Genomic DNA, 20,069 nt, shown 5'->3' on the forward strand with positions numbered 1-20,069 from the left:
CCCAGAAGCCCCCCTAAATACGCCACTGTGTATACGCTATCTTTGGAAATACAGTAGAGGTTTGCTTATCCGATATAAACAGGCAAGCAGAACGCCGGATAATATGGATATGTTCAGAAAAGACCTATTAAAAGTCAAACTATGATATAATTTTACACATTACGCAGCTAATAATTGTATGTTTTAAGAAATAATGGTACTGCACTGAATCAGGGACGTATCCAGCTTGAGGTCCTGGGAGCTGCCCTCCTCCGAAACTCGAGCACATTTTAATAAACCTGCTTGTATACTTTTGACGTTCTTTTTAGCTCGCTTTGAGTCAGTGTCCGAACTTTTGGCAATGTGTTGTTTGTTATAATTCTAAGAACATACCGTAATCTCACTGATCCCAGGTGGAATTAAAGAACATTTTTAAACAGGATTAAAGTTTCGTTTCCGTTCTGTTTTTAAGTTTAATGTATTAAAACGATACATTAATTGTCGTCTTGTTATTTTTGTTATTTTTATATGTAGCAGACAATTTCCCTTAGTCATACGCCTCTCGAAAATATTTTTCATTTTGTTTGTGCTACAATGCAGTTTGTCCAAAGTAATCGGTTCATAAATGAAAAGTAAAAAATGTTTAAGAGAACTTTAGAACTGTTGAATTATTATTATTTCATTATTATTATTATTATTATTATTATTATTGTTATTATTGATATGTACTGATATTTTTAACACATTAGTATTGTGTGCATACGAGGATTCGTATTAGGCTCCCTCCGAAAAGAAAACATGGATACGTGTCAGCACTGAATGAACGCCGGATAATATGAATATGTTCAGAAAAGACCTATTAAAAGTCAAACTATGATATAATTTTACACATTACGCAGCTATAAGTCATGGTGTAGACGGGCGTTCTAGGCGATAGAATTCAGAGCATCAAGAAACAGTCTAAGACCACAACTTGCAGTTCTTCTTGCCGGTTGTTGCTATTTTTTTTACCTGCAATGATTTGTCGGATAATACAGTGTGTGGAATAAACGAAGGTCGGATGAGCGAGACCATGGTGTATTGGTGGTTCACGCAAATAAACCTGTTAACATTAGTGTAAAAAATCATTTTTCACTCCCTAGCTAAATTTGTGGGTATGATCGCATATCTTGCCGTATAGTCTCCAAGAAAATATATTTTTAACATGCTGAACAGCTATAGTTTTTATATAGTATTTTTTTAATAATGGCAAATTTGTCCATTTCATCACAATAAATCACGTTTGGTACTAAGATGTCGTGTCTGTATATATCTTTCACGCTTTATTGGAGGCGAAATTGCTCTCTTTCCAGCTATACAACAGCATAAACAGAAAACAACCGCTGTTACCAATAGTACTCTAATCCTGAATAAATACGTCGATTAAATTGTATTAACAATAAGTTAGTTCCTTATTATATTGTTTCGGTTCTTATTAATATGAAAATTATACACTTCCTATATTGTTTTATAAAAAAAGGAGATGAGATGGGATTCGATCTGATGTCAAAATAGTACAAGATCTGCGAGTCCGCCACTCTACCTACCTAGCCATGGACACCCCTTTTTGTTCACTCTCCTTTTCTTAACAAATAATGGTCATAACCATCGTGCTTGTCACTTCCAAACTTACGATAAAATGTTTCTTATTTGTTTCTATATTTTCGTACGACATCTTGGTTACAGAAGGTAATTAATACTTTGCAGACAACCTAGACTACGTTTAAACCAATAAATTAAATATTTTACTCCACTTTCTACTTCCTTCCTCCAGCTCGTTCACTGCCTATTGTCAATTTCCCTTCGCAATTGTGCTCTGCTGCTGCACAAATCTGTCGAAACACGATTTTTGCTCATATTTATTTACTATTTTATTTATTTATTTATTTATTCATTCATTGGAAATGTGTCTTTAGATGCATATCTTTCTATTGTCTCCACTTACTTATAACTGAATTTTGTCCTTACTCGTAAGGAAAATAGCATAATTGCGAAAAATCGTCAGTTACAGTATACGCGCAATTTTTTGAGCATGGGGGTACTAGGTTTCCTAGGTTTTTGTGAATAGAATTGTACCAGTTTTAGTCATAGTAGAATGTTTATTCTATAGTGATCACCGCTAAAACCGGAAGCGGTTGATTTTAAGATATTAAAGAAGGGGTGGAATATATTCTTGGGATGATTAATTGACTAGAAAACCACTTCTTGCTATTTGTTTCCGTTTTTATTCTGTGACGATCAATGCTAAAACCGGAAGTGTTTGATTTCTGATTTTAGTAAAGAGTTAAGAATAGAATTGAAAACGTTAATCCATTTTAGAAAACCTCTTCTCGCTAATTATTACTGATTTTGCTCTATTGTGATTAACGCTAAACAGAAAATGGTTCAATTTTAGTACATCTGGTTTCAATATTGCCTCCATCAATTAACTCCTTTTCTAAGTTTCGTCTACAAATTAAATACATATAGGACCTCAGAAAAAAAACTGAAATTCTTATACTTTAGAATTTCTAACACTTTCAAGAGATTATACCCATTATTTTGGATGAGAAAATAAACGGAAATCGAGAGAAAATACAGGGTTATTGTAAATGATCTTCCCAATATCAAAATTTAATAATTGATCTTTTTCGTTGACAATGGCTTACAACTTATGTTAAATAAAGTGCAAGAAGGTTTAGTGGCTGGTGAAGAGCTATTTCCAGTTTCTACTAAAAAATCCCACAGCTGTACAGAAAACTGACATTAAAAATTTCAACGTAGCTTTTCGTACTGAAGAAAAAACACACCTTAATCATCAAACTGAGTCACTGCTTTCGAAAATTATTGCATGTAGAATTTAACATTAAAGTATATGGCCAGAAATACTTTTTTATGAACGGTATGAGGTAGAAACGTAGTTCTTAGGTAGTTTCTAAGGGACAATATCAAGGCATATCCAATGGTCTTAGAGCAGGTTTACGGAAAGTTCCGGAACATTGCTTAAATCGGGATGGAATGTGCTGCAAAACCCGTTTAAAAGTGTCTGGTCCTACGCTTACCAAAGAGAACACTGTACACGGAATTTGCTACCTTCACATGCTCCAAATATGGCGTTTCATGTGTGTGAAAGAAGACATGGAAAATTTTATTTTGTAGCAGAACAGAATACTCCCTCAATGGCGCCGAGATGCCCGAAGGGAACTTAACTGAAGGTTACCAAATCAATTGATAAGGCGAAGTTTTTTTTGTGACGCCATTGTTGTTCTTCCTTACCCCCTCCCAGATGGCAGATATCACCTTACCTGCCTCTGTGTGGTTATGTTGAAAAACCAACTGTAAACCTCCTTACCTAACAATTTGCCTGAACTTCAAATACGAATTCAAGAACCATCCGCATCTATTGACTCTAAGATGTTACAAAAATATGGCAAAATCTAGACTGTCAGATCAATGTGTGCCACATTACAAATAACATATTGAGCAGCATTCATGTGTGATATAACGCTATCTATTTAAAAGAAGCTTTTGAGTGTTTCTTTCATTTAACATAAGCTGTATATCACTGTGCGTAAGTAACATGAGTTATTAAACTTTGAAACTCGGAAGACAGTTTACAATGGTCCTGTACATAAAATCAGAAAGGTTTTCTTAATATGGCAAAAAATAGTTAATATATATTTTAGCAATATTACTTACTAACGGGATAATTTTTATTTGCATATCATGTGATTAAGAAGACGGTATTGTACTTGAAAGCTGGTACTCTCTAGATTAGTATCGATTATTATCTGTTTTCAGGAACACATATTTCAATATAAAATATTTCAAGTTATATAAGAAGTAAGAAAGAAAGCAATTTAGAGCAAAAAGATGTCAATATTTTTACAACAATATTACTTTTTGCTATTAAGAGTACTGATGTAATTTTGACCTTTGTTAAATGCTGAGAAGATAATTACATTTTATATACACACATAAAATATCATTCAGACGTTTGATATGCATCTCTAAACAAATTACCTGTATTTCTCTTATTGGTTTGTCTGCTCCAATTATTGTGTAGGCTTTATATAAATGACCAGGAATGTTCAGAGAATGAGCATCATTTACAAGTTTGTAGAATTCATCATTCAGAGGCATATTTTCAATCTGAAAAAATATTGTAAATTATTTAAGACGAGCCTTATTTTACTTAACATAAATTCAAAGGAATGAGTAGCAAGAATACTTGTGGTTGGTATATATATATATATATATATATCGGGTGTTAATGAACTATACCGACAAACTGTAAGAGGTAAGAGGTGATGTAGGGAATACCCTGTATACCTATTGAAAATTGACGAAATATGCAATTTTGAATTGTGTATGCGTGGCTTCCTTTACGCTGACAAGAACCACGATCCAAAGTTTCTGAATTCCAAATAGGGCCTATTGAAATTTGGCTTTTTAGCGGTTTTAGACAGTCCTAGGTCTGAGACCATGCACTTTTCGCCATAGGTCCATATGAACTTTTTCTCTTATTTTGACGTGAGGAATCACCTCTTACAGTTTTTCGGTATAGTTCATCAACGCCCTATATATATATATATATATATATATATATATATATATATATATATATATATATATATATATATATATATATATATATATAGAAATGTAACATTTTATTTCGGTTCTTAGTAGTTCATCACAACGAGCTTAGTCGAATGAAAATATACGTCAAATGATACATTGCGGTAGGTTTACAACTTTAGGTTGAGTTCCTAGACAAACAATTGCAGAGGATTTTGCAGATTTTCTAACAGAATGCCTGAATTTAAAAAAAAAAACTCGTTTGAAGATCCTGAATTTATAAAGAAATTTGAATCACATACTTCTTGAGCAAAATGATATAAATTCAAATTTCAAAACCTAGTTTTCTTTTTCGCTCAAGATCATAAGGAAGGTTAGCGCGCTTGTCTTTTGTACAAACGTATAGAGGCTCAATTTCCAACGGAGTCAAAAGCGTTTACTTGTAGAATAATTTCTAAGAAAATAGGGAAGGTATTTGAAATAAAAAGTAGGTTATTCCACCAAAGGAACAAGAATGCCGACGAATAAAAGTAAAATGTGGCGGAAAGAGTAGATAGGAGTACGAACAAATGTTGTAGATAATTCGATTTTATGTATATAATTTACACATCTGACTCTAAGTAGATCTGAACACTTGTATGAACTAAATACTAAGTACAGTGGAAATTAGTAAGCTTACCCTTGTCAAAGATTTGTTTATGCCTTCCTCAGTTCTTCCAGAAATAACAACAAGACGGGGCAATCCGTCATTCGCTTGCTGCTGCTTTTCCTTTGTGTTACCTCGAAATAAGATATGTACATTAGAACCTCCAATCCCAAAACTGCTAGTGGCTATTAACGGTCCTGGAAGTTTTGTTTTCTCTGTCACCACCTGAAGTTTCAAGATTTAATATATATTGTAAAAGAAGTAATAAGTTAGCAAACTATCTATTGACACATACTAGAACTCTTAGTTTAATTCTTATCGTGAAAGTTAAATCATTCGTTAAACGATATCAGTTTTTCTACACTTTGTTGTATATTTTTGACTCAAATGTGTTCAGCCAGTGACAGTCTTTGACCATAATGTTTAATAAATCACCTACGCTCTTCTTCTTCTAAACCAGATCTTAAGACTAGTGCCGAGTTGTCTATAGCCTTAGACATGCCTGACAAGACTTTTAACCTTTATTTTACGGCTTGTCAGTACACTGCCAGAATAGTAAATCCGTTCTTTCCCGCGTGGCACTGTACTGACACAGGCGAAAGGTCTACTTTGACCCGCGAGCACACCGGTTGAGAACCAACGTTTTTGGTTCCTTTCACTATGGACTATCTCTTCATACAATAAGGCACATCATTTAAAAAAAAATATGTGTGCTCGCGGGTCAAAGTAAACATTTCGCCTGTGTCAGTACAGTGCCACGCGGGAAAGAACGGATTTACTATTCTGGCAGTGTACTGACAGCCGTAAAATAAAGGTTAAATGAAGTGACATAATAGTCATGTTAGAATTGTCGTATAAGTACCTCAAGCTATTATCAATTGTTTACCAAGCTTGCAGCATTTTACATGGAATATAATTTTGAAGCGTTGTAATTGGAAAAAACAAAGAAGTGACCCCTCCTGTTGTCGCCAACTTGAACTTCGATCTGTTAATCCGGTAATTAAACTAAGATAATTTTTGATGTTGCTGTTCTACATATATTTCATTATTAGTAATTTAATATCGGACTTACGAAGTAAAAATCTAAGTGAATTTATTGACCGTGCCTATAGCAACAATTCCCATTCACGACTTCTCTACAGTTTTATTGAAAAGAGGAACGACTGGAAAAGAGATATAGTAAGTCAAGAGGGAGGTAGAAGAAGGAGAAGAAGAAGAAAGAGCATAGAAGGAAAAAGAAGGTTTAGAAACGTCTTCTAGAGGAGGTACGAAGAGACCAGAGGAAAATGTTGCGAAAGATAATGTTGGATAGTCTATGGTTAATACAGAACAAGATAAAAGAGGAAGAGAAAGAAAAAATAGAAGTGAAGAAATACCAGTAAATATGGAAATATAGTAAGGAAGCTTAAATAGATATTAAAAGATGCTTCATATCCAATTTTATTATTCGAGAATCAATTCTGAACTCTTCCCGATCAGATATATGTTCCCTCATATTGCTCTGACCTGCATCCAGGTAACTGCACAAGTTGGTGTTACCCTGATACAGCCCAGATGATGAGAAATATTAATTTAATCATTTATTTGTTATTTCTGAGTATTGAATAACTTTCATACAGTGACTGCTTTTATATACGGAAGGTCGAACACACGTTTGAGTTAGCCAAGGAAATAAAAGAAATCCAAATGACACATATCTTTTCTACAAATTGGTGTTCTTGAAATTTTGAAGAAACTGTCCTTACCACCAGCTTATTCTGTTGTTTCGGCTTGTCTTTCAGAGCCGATTTGAGTTAGTTACCTCATGACGTCGGTCATGAATTAAATATACACATGTTATAGTAATACATATACATAAAAAAATATTATTATTATATATTAACGTTAAAAGTCACCACTTAAAACTAGAGTTATCACTCCCTCACACACGCACAAACATACAGGACAATGTATTGATACAGGTAAATAGGTTTACATTGGCTTTGAAGGAAATTGTCACCTAGCTACATTTTGGTAACATTTATTACATCTATCAAGAGTAAACACAAAGATATTAATTACATACAAATAAGTATACATATAATTATATCGATATAAATAGAATGTTAAATTGTATCAATCTAAGTTTGATGTTAAAAAGAACAATTTAAAAAGAAAATTAAAATACAGATTAAACATTAGTAACATCAATTCATATCTCGTATATTAAGAGAGTTTCTCAAAAAATATTATCATACGAGTGTTTTCTCGTAGTTTCTCATAACATTTCATAACATTTCTCATAACACGTGTTCATACTGCACCTCTTTGGCGTCCATACACGTAATTCGTCTTTATTCGAATATACACGTGACGTAATATTTATGTATTTGCAACTAACAGAAATACAGTTTATAGAATTGCGTATTTATATTATTTTTATCCATTCGTAAATTAGGAATGACAAAAATTCCAGTCATTGGCTTTGATTTGTTTAAGTCACTCATTTAATTAGTTCGTTTGTTACTTCGTTACTCAATATCTTATATCTCTTAACTTATCGTCATATTATATCATATTACACACATACATTTTGAAATCATATTTCTACGATTTAAAGGAAACGGAAATTTGATGAATTCGTAGCACTTTTTGTTATAACCATTGACGAATATTTTGTATGAAATTACGGATGTTGAAACATTGAATGGAATCTTTGAATTTTACGTCCCACGATTATGCCGTTTAGGCTAAATGAGACGGAAATGATGAGTAATGAATGGAACGGTGGAATGAAGAAAGTGGAAGGAAACAGGAGAACCCCGAGGAAACCCACACACACGGTGTTTGTCCATCACAAAGTCCACTTGGCGGGGGCTGGGATCAAACCCGGGACATCCAAACACCAGAGGTGAACGCTCTACCACTGAGCCACCGTGGCCTCCTTTTACGGATGTTCCTAATCACTTTTGCTGCAAGACCACAAACAATAAATGGAACACTATTTGGGTTTTGAATGTTTGTATATGACAAGAAAAACGAAGATACGAATATATGGGAAGATTCCAGGTTCATAGGATTAAGGATAGACTTGACGATATTTAGGGGTTACGATAACCCGCCTTGTTCACATGCGACATGCAATTAATACGATAATATTAGATGTTAATATACACACATACGTTAATCACATTACAACACTAAGGATGATGTTTAACAATAGGGTGCTATATTCCGTCGAATTTATGAAAATATGCCAACCAATGTAACCGTTCGGGGTAGGTAACGAGACCCATTATTCACATTAATCAAAGTGTTTCAACATCATATGATTTCTTTTCAATATCACACTTACATTCATTAAATATTTATAATTCAATATACATACATTTAATTATTTTAAATTGATTATCCCGCTTAATAAAATTCCAAGGTTGCACCTCAACATCATATACAATGAAATGAATTCGACCATACAATGGATAACTGTGCGGTAATTTTAAACACTTACATCCTTAACGATTTCGAAGTAATGATCATTCTAGGTATAAGGCAGGTACGTAAACTGAATTAACATACAAAAAATACAGTTTGTCATCAAGATGATTAAACCTCAAAATTTAACAAATAATCATGGGCTCATACTTTTCACGAAACATTCATCTGTGTAGCACTGTGTCTAAACAAGAATGGAGACGATAAGTACCAAAACTTAAACTTTAATCAAAAATTATAGAGAAAACGGAAGGAAAGTTAGATCGTATACTGGGCGATTTCTCACAACTACAGAGGGTCAAATAGGGATGGAAACGGTCCATTGATATCTAACGAACGTGAATAACTCAACTTTTTATATTCTGCAAAATTTCAATTCAATATTCTAGTTCAAATAAGATATGTCAAATAGTTAAGAATTGTCAAGTAAAATGGGGGGAGGTTGAAAGAAAAAATCTTGGAGAAGAGAAACAGAAGGATAGCTAGAGAAGAGAAACAGAGGCGCGCCAAAGGAGGAAATAAGATAGAACACTAATACTACAAAAGTGGTCGAATTTAAACATATGATAATCGTCGACTTCAGAGCCAAATATGTATTTCAATATGCCGAAAATAGGTGGCCATTTAAATGCGTGGCCTAAAACATATCTCCAAGTGCGAGAACAAGTCTGTGTCCAGGATAAGGTTTTAAGAAAGACAGGGGCTTTATGGAAATGCCACTTCTCGCTGTATCCAGTCAAGCTATTGGGGAACCCAAAATACCGGAAAGGAAGGTGTAGTCTCTTAATTTTGGCATTTCTAATACAATAAAAAAAACCGACCCTCAGAAAACTGAGAAGAGTTCAGACTTAAGTATGAAGTAATACCGTAGAAATCGATGAGATAAGGAAAAACCCTAGAAATCGATTAGACAAAGAAAAACCCTAACTGGGGTTTGCCAAAATTTTAAAAAAATAAACAAAATAATTTTGTACTAGCAAGTTGTTTGCCACATTCTTGCTAGAGCTCCTAATCCCGCAAGGTCGCTATTCTTGGACTCCTGATTCCAAATCTTTTTAACAATAAGAACAGTAATAGTTATACAATAAGAGCGGCGAGCTAGGAGTCTGGTACGGGAATAATGAGACTTTACTGTAATAAACCTACTATGCTATTTACTCTTATCCTTCCTGTCACTTCTACGAACAGTGACGAACTCAGCTAAGGTAACGTGGAAAATATTTCAAAATAATTACGTACTAACGCGAATAAAGGCTGGACGAGTATACTTAAACTGTACCAATTGCAGAAACAGCTATACTGCTTTGTAGTTGCTTTTAAACTATGCCAAACATTTACTACATCAACACCACTCACATCGTCAGATCAGGTAGGTAGTTAATATGTACAAGTATTCACCAATCAAGGTTACTTGCATTACTGAACTATGTAAAACGGAAACTTGCATAGAAATTATGGAATATGAATTGTCCTCACATTATAATCCTTTAAACACTTCTTCGGGACAATTTAAACAGTTACGGTTAATCGATAAACTACGAAGTAAAAATATAGTCAGTCATTTCTACACTCTTTCCATACGAAATTCTGATGTAGAAGTCATTGCTCGAACATTCATTATCATATATAAACAATTACTACCTCAAGAAGTGGCAAAAGAATACAGTGGTCTCATATATATACCAAGGAGTTCTATCATTTAATTACAGTCACTACATTGTCTATATATATATATTATTCCCTTATATTTATTCACATATCGTATCTTAGATTCATTTTTAGACACCCTATTCTCTAATTACACCAAAGACTGTTCAAAGCAGCCACATTCTATACATTAAATTCATATGACACTAAAGAAATTCTCGCGCACTTACCAATACATGACAACTCATAGAACCAAACTCAACTTCACAACTTAATAATCGTATATACTTAAATAAAATTCAATATCATTTACTGTACTCTTTTATAAATGTGCTTGTATTCTGAAAATCAACAATGGGATTAATTACGGGAAGCGAAGAAAGGAAAAATTTGAAACTATGATCTGGCGATGGAATAGCGTCATATATATACTGCCTTGTAGTTAACAACAAAAGTGAAGTTGAATTTTGTCTATTATTTAATTACTAAACAACATAATATATTTCTAAATAATCCGGAAAATAGGTGAATTTAAGATCCACTATATCAACATTGCCTTAACTTCCTGTGGGAACAACACACTAATGACGGGCGGTTGTTTTTTAACTAACGCAAGGTGGCGCTGTAGTGTAAAAGAAATTTTGTACTGAAGAACATGATTTCTATTCCATTAAACCTAACTACATGTTATATATTACGAAATCAACATACAAGATTACGATAGCTTTAAATTATGAACGAATTTACTTATTAGATTGGACCAAAAGAGATGAATAGTTAAGAATCAACAATACATTGTCCCTAAGCAAGTTAGTAACACCCTCATACACACCAATACATACATGCTTTATCACAATAAGCCAAATTATACATACTAATACATATCACTGCACAAAATTAACGACTACATGTCTATGCTAAACAATCCACTAAACTTCACCACATTCTGAATCGGCTCTGATGCCAAAAGGAAAGGAATAGTTAAGATCAGGTGGCCCTTGCACCGAAATTAACCCATGTTTTCAATTATAAGAATATTATTAATGACCCTGGAGGTATATATCAAAACTATTGAGGAAGATCCCTTTCCTGGGGGGAAAGGAATTTTTATTGAATTATTTAACCCATACTACGTTGGAAGCCGGATCAATTCAGGAGTATAATAGGGGCCCTGTTAGACTTCACTCTGATTGTAAAACTTAACTCGACTACTAACAGGCCTACATATACCGCGATGTTAAAAAGATCACATAAACTACGTACAAAAAACTGTATTCGACAGGCTGATGCAACCGAACTCAACTTGGAAGGATGTAACAAATATATTAAACTTTTTTAAATCACTAAATCTTAGGTGGGAGATCACTTGAAGTCGAAGAATCAAACCATTATCATTGTATACCTGTCCTTGAAATCAAACATGACGATCCTGATTGCATGTTCATATTTCACTGACTCCTGTTCGATTAAGATACAAATTCCAATATTTTAGGACTCCAACTGGTTTCCACACTGTTTATTTATTTATAGCAACTAGTTTTATCTGTTTATTTACTGAAAATCCGATCCTTTTATTAAAATTCACTGCATCTATTCGCCCTGCTATGTTGTTCCGATGGCTGATCCACGACAAAAGACGAAGTAAAGTCATGCCCAAATAGTGAGGTAGAATATAGTTACCAATCACAGCAAGGGAATTTTCGAGGCGGAAAATATTAAGTTAAAGGAAAGTAGTAAAAACTGGATCAAATTGGATTTTTGTGCGATATGGGCATCTTAGTGGGACGAAGGGGGTCTAAGGTATTTTGCCAAATATTGGATTGGTTGACAAATTCAGAAAGTTCTACCCAATTGCTGACATGATTTACATTGAAATAAAAATATATAATTTCCATGATCATCCAAGTAAGGTACATATATACAGACGTTTACGACAAGAAATATATAAATAAAGAAATTAGTTCCTGAAATATAAATTGTCCAAATTATTTTGAAGCTCTTGGGTTAATTTTGATTTGGACAAGAAACAAACGGATTTAATACGTGAACCGGAAATTATATAGCAAAATCTGACAGTACCATCAAAAATTACCCGGAATATTAAACAAAATTATACTGTACTACCTTAACTGGGACCGACGATTACAATTTTTACAATTTTACTCTGGCGATAAACTTAAGAAAGCTACGAGTAATTAACATTACATGCTTGTGTGTCAACCCAGTACAATGAGGATATATATATATAAATTGTAAATTGTATACCACTACAACAAATATTTGATTGTTTTGTCGTTTAACACCAACAAATATTATTCCCACCAAAATATTCTTTACTTTGTGAAATAACTTACGCTTATACAGAGAGAGTCTTATCAAAATAATGAAAACTCACGGTACTGCACAAAGCATATCTTTCTGCGTTTGCAGCGTTAAACATTTTGGCACTGCTGATGTATTGTGTGATAACATGTAGTATGGAAAGCAGTGTAGGATGAATTTTGTATGCAGTAGCATAGACGTTATTAGTGCCAAATGAGAACCTCTCTGATTTTCCAAGAAGGCAAATTTTCGATACTTGGTAAGTTAGAACACGTGTGTTCAAAACACAATATGTTAGATAATTTATGTCGACAGCAACACTGTCCAGGCTGATGAGAACATACACAACATATATCAAGCTATCATCTCAGAAGAAACGAGAACAAAGTCTACGGGAAAGGAATCCCCGAACTTTGAAGAGGATACTTTAGTAGTATGCACTAACGCCGATCTTGAAGTTGTCTTTTCAACAAACCAAACCAACCGAAATCGATTGAATTGACATCAGTGCCCTTCTCAAAAACGGTTGAATGACACGAACTCTTAATTATCTTTCCATTTCCTGATAATAAAAAGTAGGGACAATGACGGTATGACTGGAAGTGTTGTATATATGAATCTTCATATGATGTTCGCACTTTTTAATTCTCAGATTTTGATTCGAAGATAGATATCATAATTGATCCTGGAAATACGTATCTTGCGTTCACAGTAATGTTATCATCAATCTTGCTCATCACTTACATATGCCTAAAGCAATTTAGTAATAACAATAAATCCAATTCGAAAAATTTGCCCAGCAATATCGAATGAAATTGCAGTGGCTCTCGGCACCGCTGTCAGGGTACGTCCATACCCAAATGCGAAACCAGCAGTTGAGATAGGTGTATGCTTTATACATTGTTATCGCCGCCAGTTATTTGAATACCGATAGGTGCTTTCATCCACTTTCATATTGTTCGTTCCTCGTTCTACAATAAACACTGGAGTACCAGAACTTCCGCATGTTTCTGAGCCGAAGCAGCTTGGCATTGGCTGTGTTCTCAGTTGAAGGTAATTAATGAATCGCTGGATCTAGCACGTTGGAAAAACCTAATTTTGCAGGCACGCAAATCAGAAAATACTGTGTAGAAGTGCGGGTATTACTTTCCTTAAATCTTTATTCCTGGTGGTTTTGGTGTGTGATTATTTCGCCCTATTCCACTGACACGCCATTATTACTCTTCTTGTATCGTGGAGGACATAAGTATTTCACCAGGTAATGGCGACTGCTTTGAAACAAATGCAGAGTAGGAGAATTAAATCTGTTATATCTGTAGTTTCGTGTGAATAAGAAACAAACTTGTGAACCAAAGGTTTAACAACTCATGTTATTAATATAAACTTTGCCGAAGATTATTAACTTCATACAGCTTTCATACAGATCATCATACAGCTTTACAAGAGCAGGCAAAGAAACCTACCGTTACCAGACTAAACACGAATCTTTTACAGCGTAGTGCTCATGGCTCAGTGGTCAAAAACCTTGCACACTAATCTGGAGGTTCTTGGATCGAATCCATCTCGGGCAATTCTTTTACTTTAGGAATTTTGATACGATTGATCGGCATTGACACACGTTTTATTATATTCAGATATTTGAATACTCGGATATGTCAATACTTGAACTATCAAATCTTCAGGAATAATAATTATCTCTTAGGAGATTAAAAATTAGAAACTTATTGTCGATCAGGTCATATCATTGCAAGCAGAAACGTGACATTTGGAAAAAAATCTCGGTTTTGTTTAAAGTTGCCAATGAGATGAGGAATTTCTCATCTTCATTCTAAAACAAAACAAAAAAAATCGGGATGAGAATAACATTTTACATTCGAGATGGGACAAGGCTAACTCAAGTTATCGTCTCGCTTTGGAGATGAGGATCGAGACGAGGCGAAAAGTATCGTAAATATTTCTGGTCTTATCTCTCGGAATAGTGTATTCCAATCTTTAAGTAATGATTGCTCTGTAGACTGAATCTTATACTTTATTTTGTTACTTTGTTTTTCAGAGCTCACTCAATTATGGTCTGTGTAGGTAGTTTTGTAGCAAAGCTCTTATAATTACCTCTTCATATTCTACAAGATAGTTTATTATATGCCTTACTATTCAAGGATATTCAGTTATTTTTATTAAAGTTATTTTCCATAAAACCTACAGTAGAATACTTTCTAGGTAAAACTTTAGTGGTAAGCTTTCGTTTAAATTTGGGAAGTTGCAGAAGTGTGTCTTGAAGGTACTCTGGGCTTTCTCCGGGTTCCGCTTCCTCCCACTTTCTTTATTTCAATATTTCTTTCGTTCTCATCACCGGCGTCTTCTGTAGCTTAGCCGGCATAACCAATACTTAAAAGCAAATTTTCTTATGGATTTTATGAGGTCAGAAGCTGTACTTCCTACATGAAATTTGCCTCGAAACTTTCCGTTTAACATTTAACTAATTGTAGGGACGCATGCAGACGGCATGTCCTGATAGCCTTAATATTTCTCTCCAATCCCGACTATTTTGTAACAATTGCCTAACGCTAGGGGCGATTTTACAGATTTTAGTACAATCTGGCATCATACGGAATTTGTCTTCTATATAATTATTATTATTATTATTATTATTATTATTATTAATATTATTATTATTATTATTAATAGTAGTAGTAGTAGTAGTACTGAATATTTCGGGACCTCAATCTTACGTCCTATTCCAATGTAAATAAGCTTGCTGAAATGAAGTGTAATCTGTAAGTTTTACGTCCCACAATACTTAAAAAAGGTTATGCCGGTTAGGTTAAAGGAGATGGTGATGATGAGAGATAAGTGAAATGGTGGAATGAGGAAAGTGGGAGAAAACGCCAGAACCCCGACAAAATCCACGAGCACAGTGTTTGTAAACCACAAAGTCCACCGGGTGAGCTGGGATCGAACCAGAGACCCCAAGCACCGGAGGTGAACGCACTACCACTGAGCCACCGCGCCCCATATACTGAAGTTAATTAAAATGAAAAGAAATTGTGTGGACCCTCTATAAGGATGATTGTCATATAAGAGATAACTTGGAAGGAAAAGAGGAGAAGAAAGAAGGTGTCAGCTACCTCAGAATATGGAACCCGAACCTTCGGATGCCTTAAGAGAAACTAAGTAGGATTTGTCTTCATCAGGATACATAGTAACGCCCTTTCTTTGGGTAAAAAACATTTTATTATGTGTGCGTATGCATTATATTGATATTTTAACAAAACATACATACAAATATAAAAAACAATAGTTATTGTTTACAAATTTGGTTGAAAGAATATATGGAACGTATTGAAAATGGCGAACCAAAATATTATTATTATTTCTAGTAAGAGCGGAAGAACTTAGAAACAATTCCACAATGACGTTTCAAAAAAATTTATGAACCATAGTAGGCCTTAAGGATGACACTTTGTTATTCATGAATTGTTTGCGAAACACGCTGTTTTCAGACAGTAGGATTCGAGATTGTAAACTGTAACGTCATGTTGTTTTCCTGTGAAGGAAGTCGTTTTAACTGTAACTTGTAAGAACGAGAGAAATTGACTATTTTTCATGTTATTATACATCACAAATATCAACATTGTTAATTATTTTTTTCTGAATTTCTTCGGAGCGAATCGAACCGCAGACCCCTAACTCACGAAACGAATGCTCTACCCACTACCCTAAGACTGCTCTTTTAAGTAAGAGTCAGGAAACACTCTTGTATGAAGCAAATTGTAAAAGTTTACGATTCCAATATTTTAATAACGATGAATCACTGATTTCGATCATGATAAAATGCTATAGTCCAGAGAATTCAAGTTTAAATTTAAAAAGAAGACCGAAAGTATATCCGTAACTTATGTCTAGTATATTCGATTATTCTCGTTTTATAGTTATTTCCAGTAACCGTGAACGACACGAACACAGATATATCGAGGACATTGAATATTTAAGGCTCTCCCACCGGGAATCGAAACTGAGACCCCGCCTAATAAACTATTTGATGAGTGGGATACCTGGTTCGTTCCCAAGGCAAGTAAGCTTGGGACGGACAACATCGTGCTCGTGGGTTTTCTCGGGACACTCCCACTTCTCATTCCACCAATTCGTCCATCATAATTCACTTGCTTTAATCACAGTCTTCCTCAACGTAACAGGCATAATCGTGGGACATTAAACGTTAAGATTACATTTTCAAGCTGTTAACCAAAACCAATTCGAACGGAAAAACAGTTGTAATTTCTATTGCTCATTAACGTGTTTTCAGCAAAAAAAAAGAGTATGTAGAAAAAACCCATGGGTAATCCTAATTCCATTCAAAAGTGAGACAGCAGACTCATAATATCTTAACCTAAAACGAATCCATTACATATCGTTTGGAACTTTTATGAAATTAAACGGATATTTTGAAAAGTGGCAATATAATGTCTGATTTCAAACAAAACTGAACAAAATTACAGTTAGGTTTCTGAAATAAACGGACACATTCTCTTTCAAGTGTAAACCGAACCTAAACCAGTTAACCTAGAGATGGCCTGGGTCAATGGAAACTTGACCCACGATACACTGACCCACTACCCACCATGACACTTTGACTCATGAACCTCCGTAACCCACTATCCACCTTGACCCACTATGACACACTCCGACCCATCATCTACCATGAACTACAGACCCACCAAAACAAATCGTCATCAATTCTGACACATTATCCACGGCCTCTCCTCTACCGTCTAAAGAGTTTACACTTGTAATACAACCAGGTTGTGAAATTCTAACTGATCGGTGTTTGAAGTTTTACGGTCAATCGCTCAAGCATTGCTCTATTACAATAACGATGGATCTGACTTTACGATATAAAACGGCAAAGTGTTTGTCATGGGTAAAATTACGATCAACTTCAATTCAATTATCATTGTCTAATTATTTCCTTGTTGAATTATCGATACATTTCAGTGAAAAAAGGATGAAATTTTTAAAGTCCCAAATCAAGGTAAGCGGACCAACGTACTCAAGCTTACGTTACAAATTTTATGTCTATTTTTCTCACAACTTTATGGGTTGATTGCCCTGTGCTCTAAACGCTCCATATAATAAACATACTTCAGCAATAATTATAGTAGAAAGCGCATGGTAAGCAGGGGCGGATCAAGGGGAGCGATCGCGCACAGAAGAAGAAACATTCTTCTTTTATACGTAAATAAAACCAGAGTTATGAGCTCTTAAAAGTAGCAGTAACTAGCAGTATTACAACAACCCCCCATAAGTGCGTTATGGATTCGCCTCTGATCGTAAGCATATATGAGTATATGATGCGAAGCACTGTATTGTTTGATTCTCAAATTATATCAATCGTTTTCGGTTATTTTTACAACCTAACCCACATTCAATTTACCATATATGGAAACTGCCCTCCCTCCCCATAAAGAAGAAGTTTTAAAAATCCTAGGAGACGTTCTCATCATTTTCAATAAAGAGTTAATATACTCAATTTCAGCTCCGTAAGTTGAACATCTTCTAAGATAGTCAATTTTGTTCGCAAACATTCGGATCCCCACTATCCCTTAGGATATTTTATAATGAAAGCAATATGATAACAACCCAGTTTGGATTAAGGCCTAACTATATACCAAAATTCATTTCATTTGACTGCAATTTGGCCGTACTTATTAGGCACACATAGTTACATTCATTTTTTAATATAATAATTTATATATTACAGTGATTTAAAAAAGTATGTTTTCCTGTAGTTAGCTCCTCTAAAAGCTCACCTTCTGTGTGTCACGAAAGCCAAGTAGTTGTATAAGTCCTATTGCTATTATTACAATTACAAATATCAATATCAGAAATACCTCAAGTTTATTTTTTTTTTACTTAGAGATACTCATCTCAGGTAAGTAAACAGAAGCAAATGAAAAAGGGAAATGGAGACCTTAAAGTCCTTGGAGACTTTAAATGGAAACATACAAAAATTGACCAGTGTTCAGAAGCTTATTTTAAAATCACGCTCGACCCTATTCATAGGAGCTAAATACGCGGTTCTGGTTAGTTGGAGTTGTCAGTTTCTCGCCACGTAGCATATATAAATGTAGCAGAAATCAAATGTCTTTTACTGGCGGTCTTCGTGGCCAAGCGTACTAGCAAGATGCGCTAGTAATTATACTTGCTGTTGAAGTGGGTTCAAACCCGGGCGAAGATTTTTTTATTTTTAGGCAAATATAACACTCAAAAAAGTGATTTACTTACGTTACGTGTGCAGTTTTGCCATACGATTCCACTGTATAAGTAGCAGTTGTAGTAGTAGTGGTGGTAGTGCTAATAGTAGTAGTAGTAGTAGTAGTAGTAAAGTAGTAGTAGTAGTAGTAGCCACGGGTTAGAAGACCCGCAGTGCTCGTTTTGTTCCACCCTAACTGCCATGATATAAATTTAACCTCAACTATTTGCGGGCTTGGTTTGCACAGTCGCAAACTGCAACCAATCAGAAACGTGTTTTTAGATTCTATGGTAAGGGTCAAGTGTTAAAAGAAATATGCTATTCAGAAGATGCTGTCTACAATGCAGTGAGCAGAGTTGGTCGGTGGGTGGAGCTGGTAGGTCGTAGTGGATCATACCATCCGGATACATCCTTACAACTAGCTAAATGTTAAAACGGAAAGTTTCGAGGCAAATTTCATATAGAAAGAAAGGCTACTAAACTTACAACAGCCATAAGAAAATTTGTTTTAAGTAATAGTTATGCCGGCTAAGCTACAGAAGAAGTCGGTGATGAGAATGAAAGAAATATTGGAATAAAGAAAGTGGGAGGAAGCGGAACACGGAGAAAACCTACACACAGGGTGTTTGTTCAGCACAATGCCCACTAGGCGGAAGTTTGTGGAACATGGTGAACCATTAACTTAACAACACTTCAGTAATAATAATAATAATAATAATAATAATAATAATAATAATAATAATAATAATAATAATAATAATGGTATTAAAAGTTTTAAGGTTGCTCTAAAAATTAGCAACATTTACTTAAACGTAGGGATTTCGAGAAAGGGGTTCTTTACCTTGAAGGCACACCTCTGCAACTACCCAAATTTAAACGAAAGCTTTCCACTAAAGTTTTGTGTAGAAATTATTCTACTGTACGTATTATGGAAAATAACTGTAATAAAAATAACTGAAAATCATTGAACAGAAAGACATATAATAAACTAACTTGTAGAATATGCAGAGGTAATTATAAAAGCTTTGCTATAAAAATACCATGATTGAGCGAGCTCTGAAAAACAAAGTAACAAAATAACGTATAAGATTCACTCTACAGAACAGTTGTTACTTAACCTCTACGGTCCCCAGTACTCATTTGAGTACATTC

The 20,069-nt window shown here is 34.5% G+C and overlaps 1 protein-coding gene across 1 annotated transcript in view; it reads right to left on the minus strand.

The window, feature by feature from the left end:
• Positions 1-1,775: 1,775 nt before the first annotated feature.
• Positions 1,776-20,069, minus strand: part of LOC145679021 (fatty acid synthase-like) — a gene marked incomplete at its 5' end in the record, with an annotated part of 51,759 nt that continues 33,465 nt past the window's right edge. The window contains 3 exons of the mRNA XM_081749622.1: positions 1,776-1,850; positions 4,021-4,149; positions 5,258-5,449. Of these exons, the coding sequence (XP_081605748.1) occupies positions 1,776-1,850; positions 4,021-4,149; positions 5,258-5,449 (396 nt within the window). The remainder of the gene's footprint in view (positions 1,851-4,020; positions 4,150-5,257; positions 5,450-20,069) is intronic.

Source organism: Thermobia domestica, chromosome 2 (assembly GCF_964235325.1).
Source record: "Thermobia domestica chromosome 2, izTheDome1.hap1.1, whole genome shotgun sequence".
Lineage (NCBI taxonomy): Eukaryota > Metazoa > Arthropoda > Insecta > Zygentoma > Lepismatidae > Thermobia > Thermobia domestica.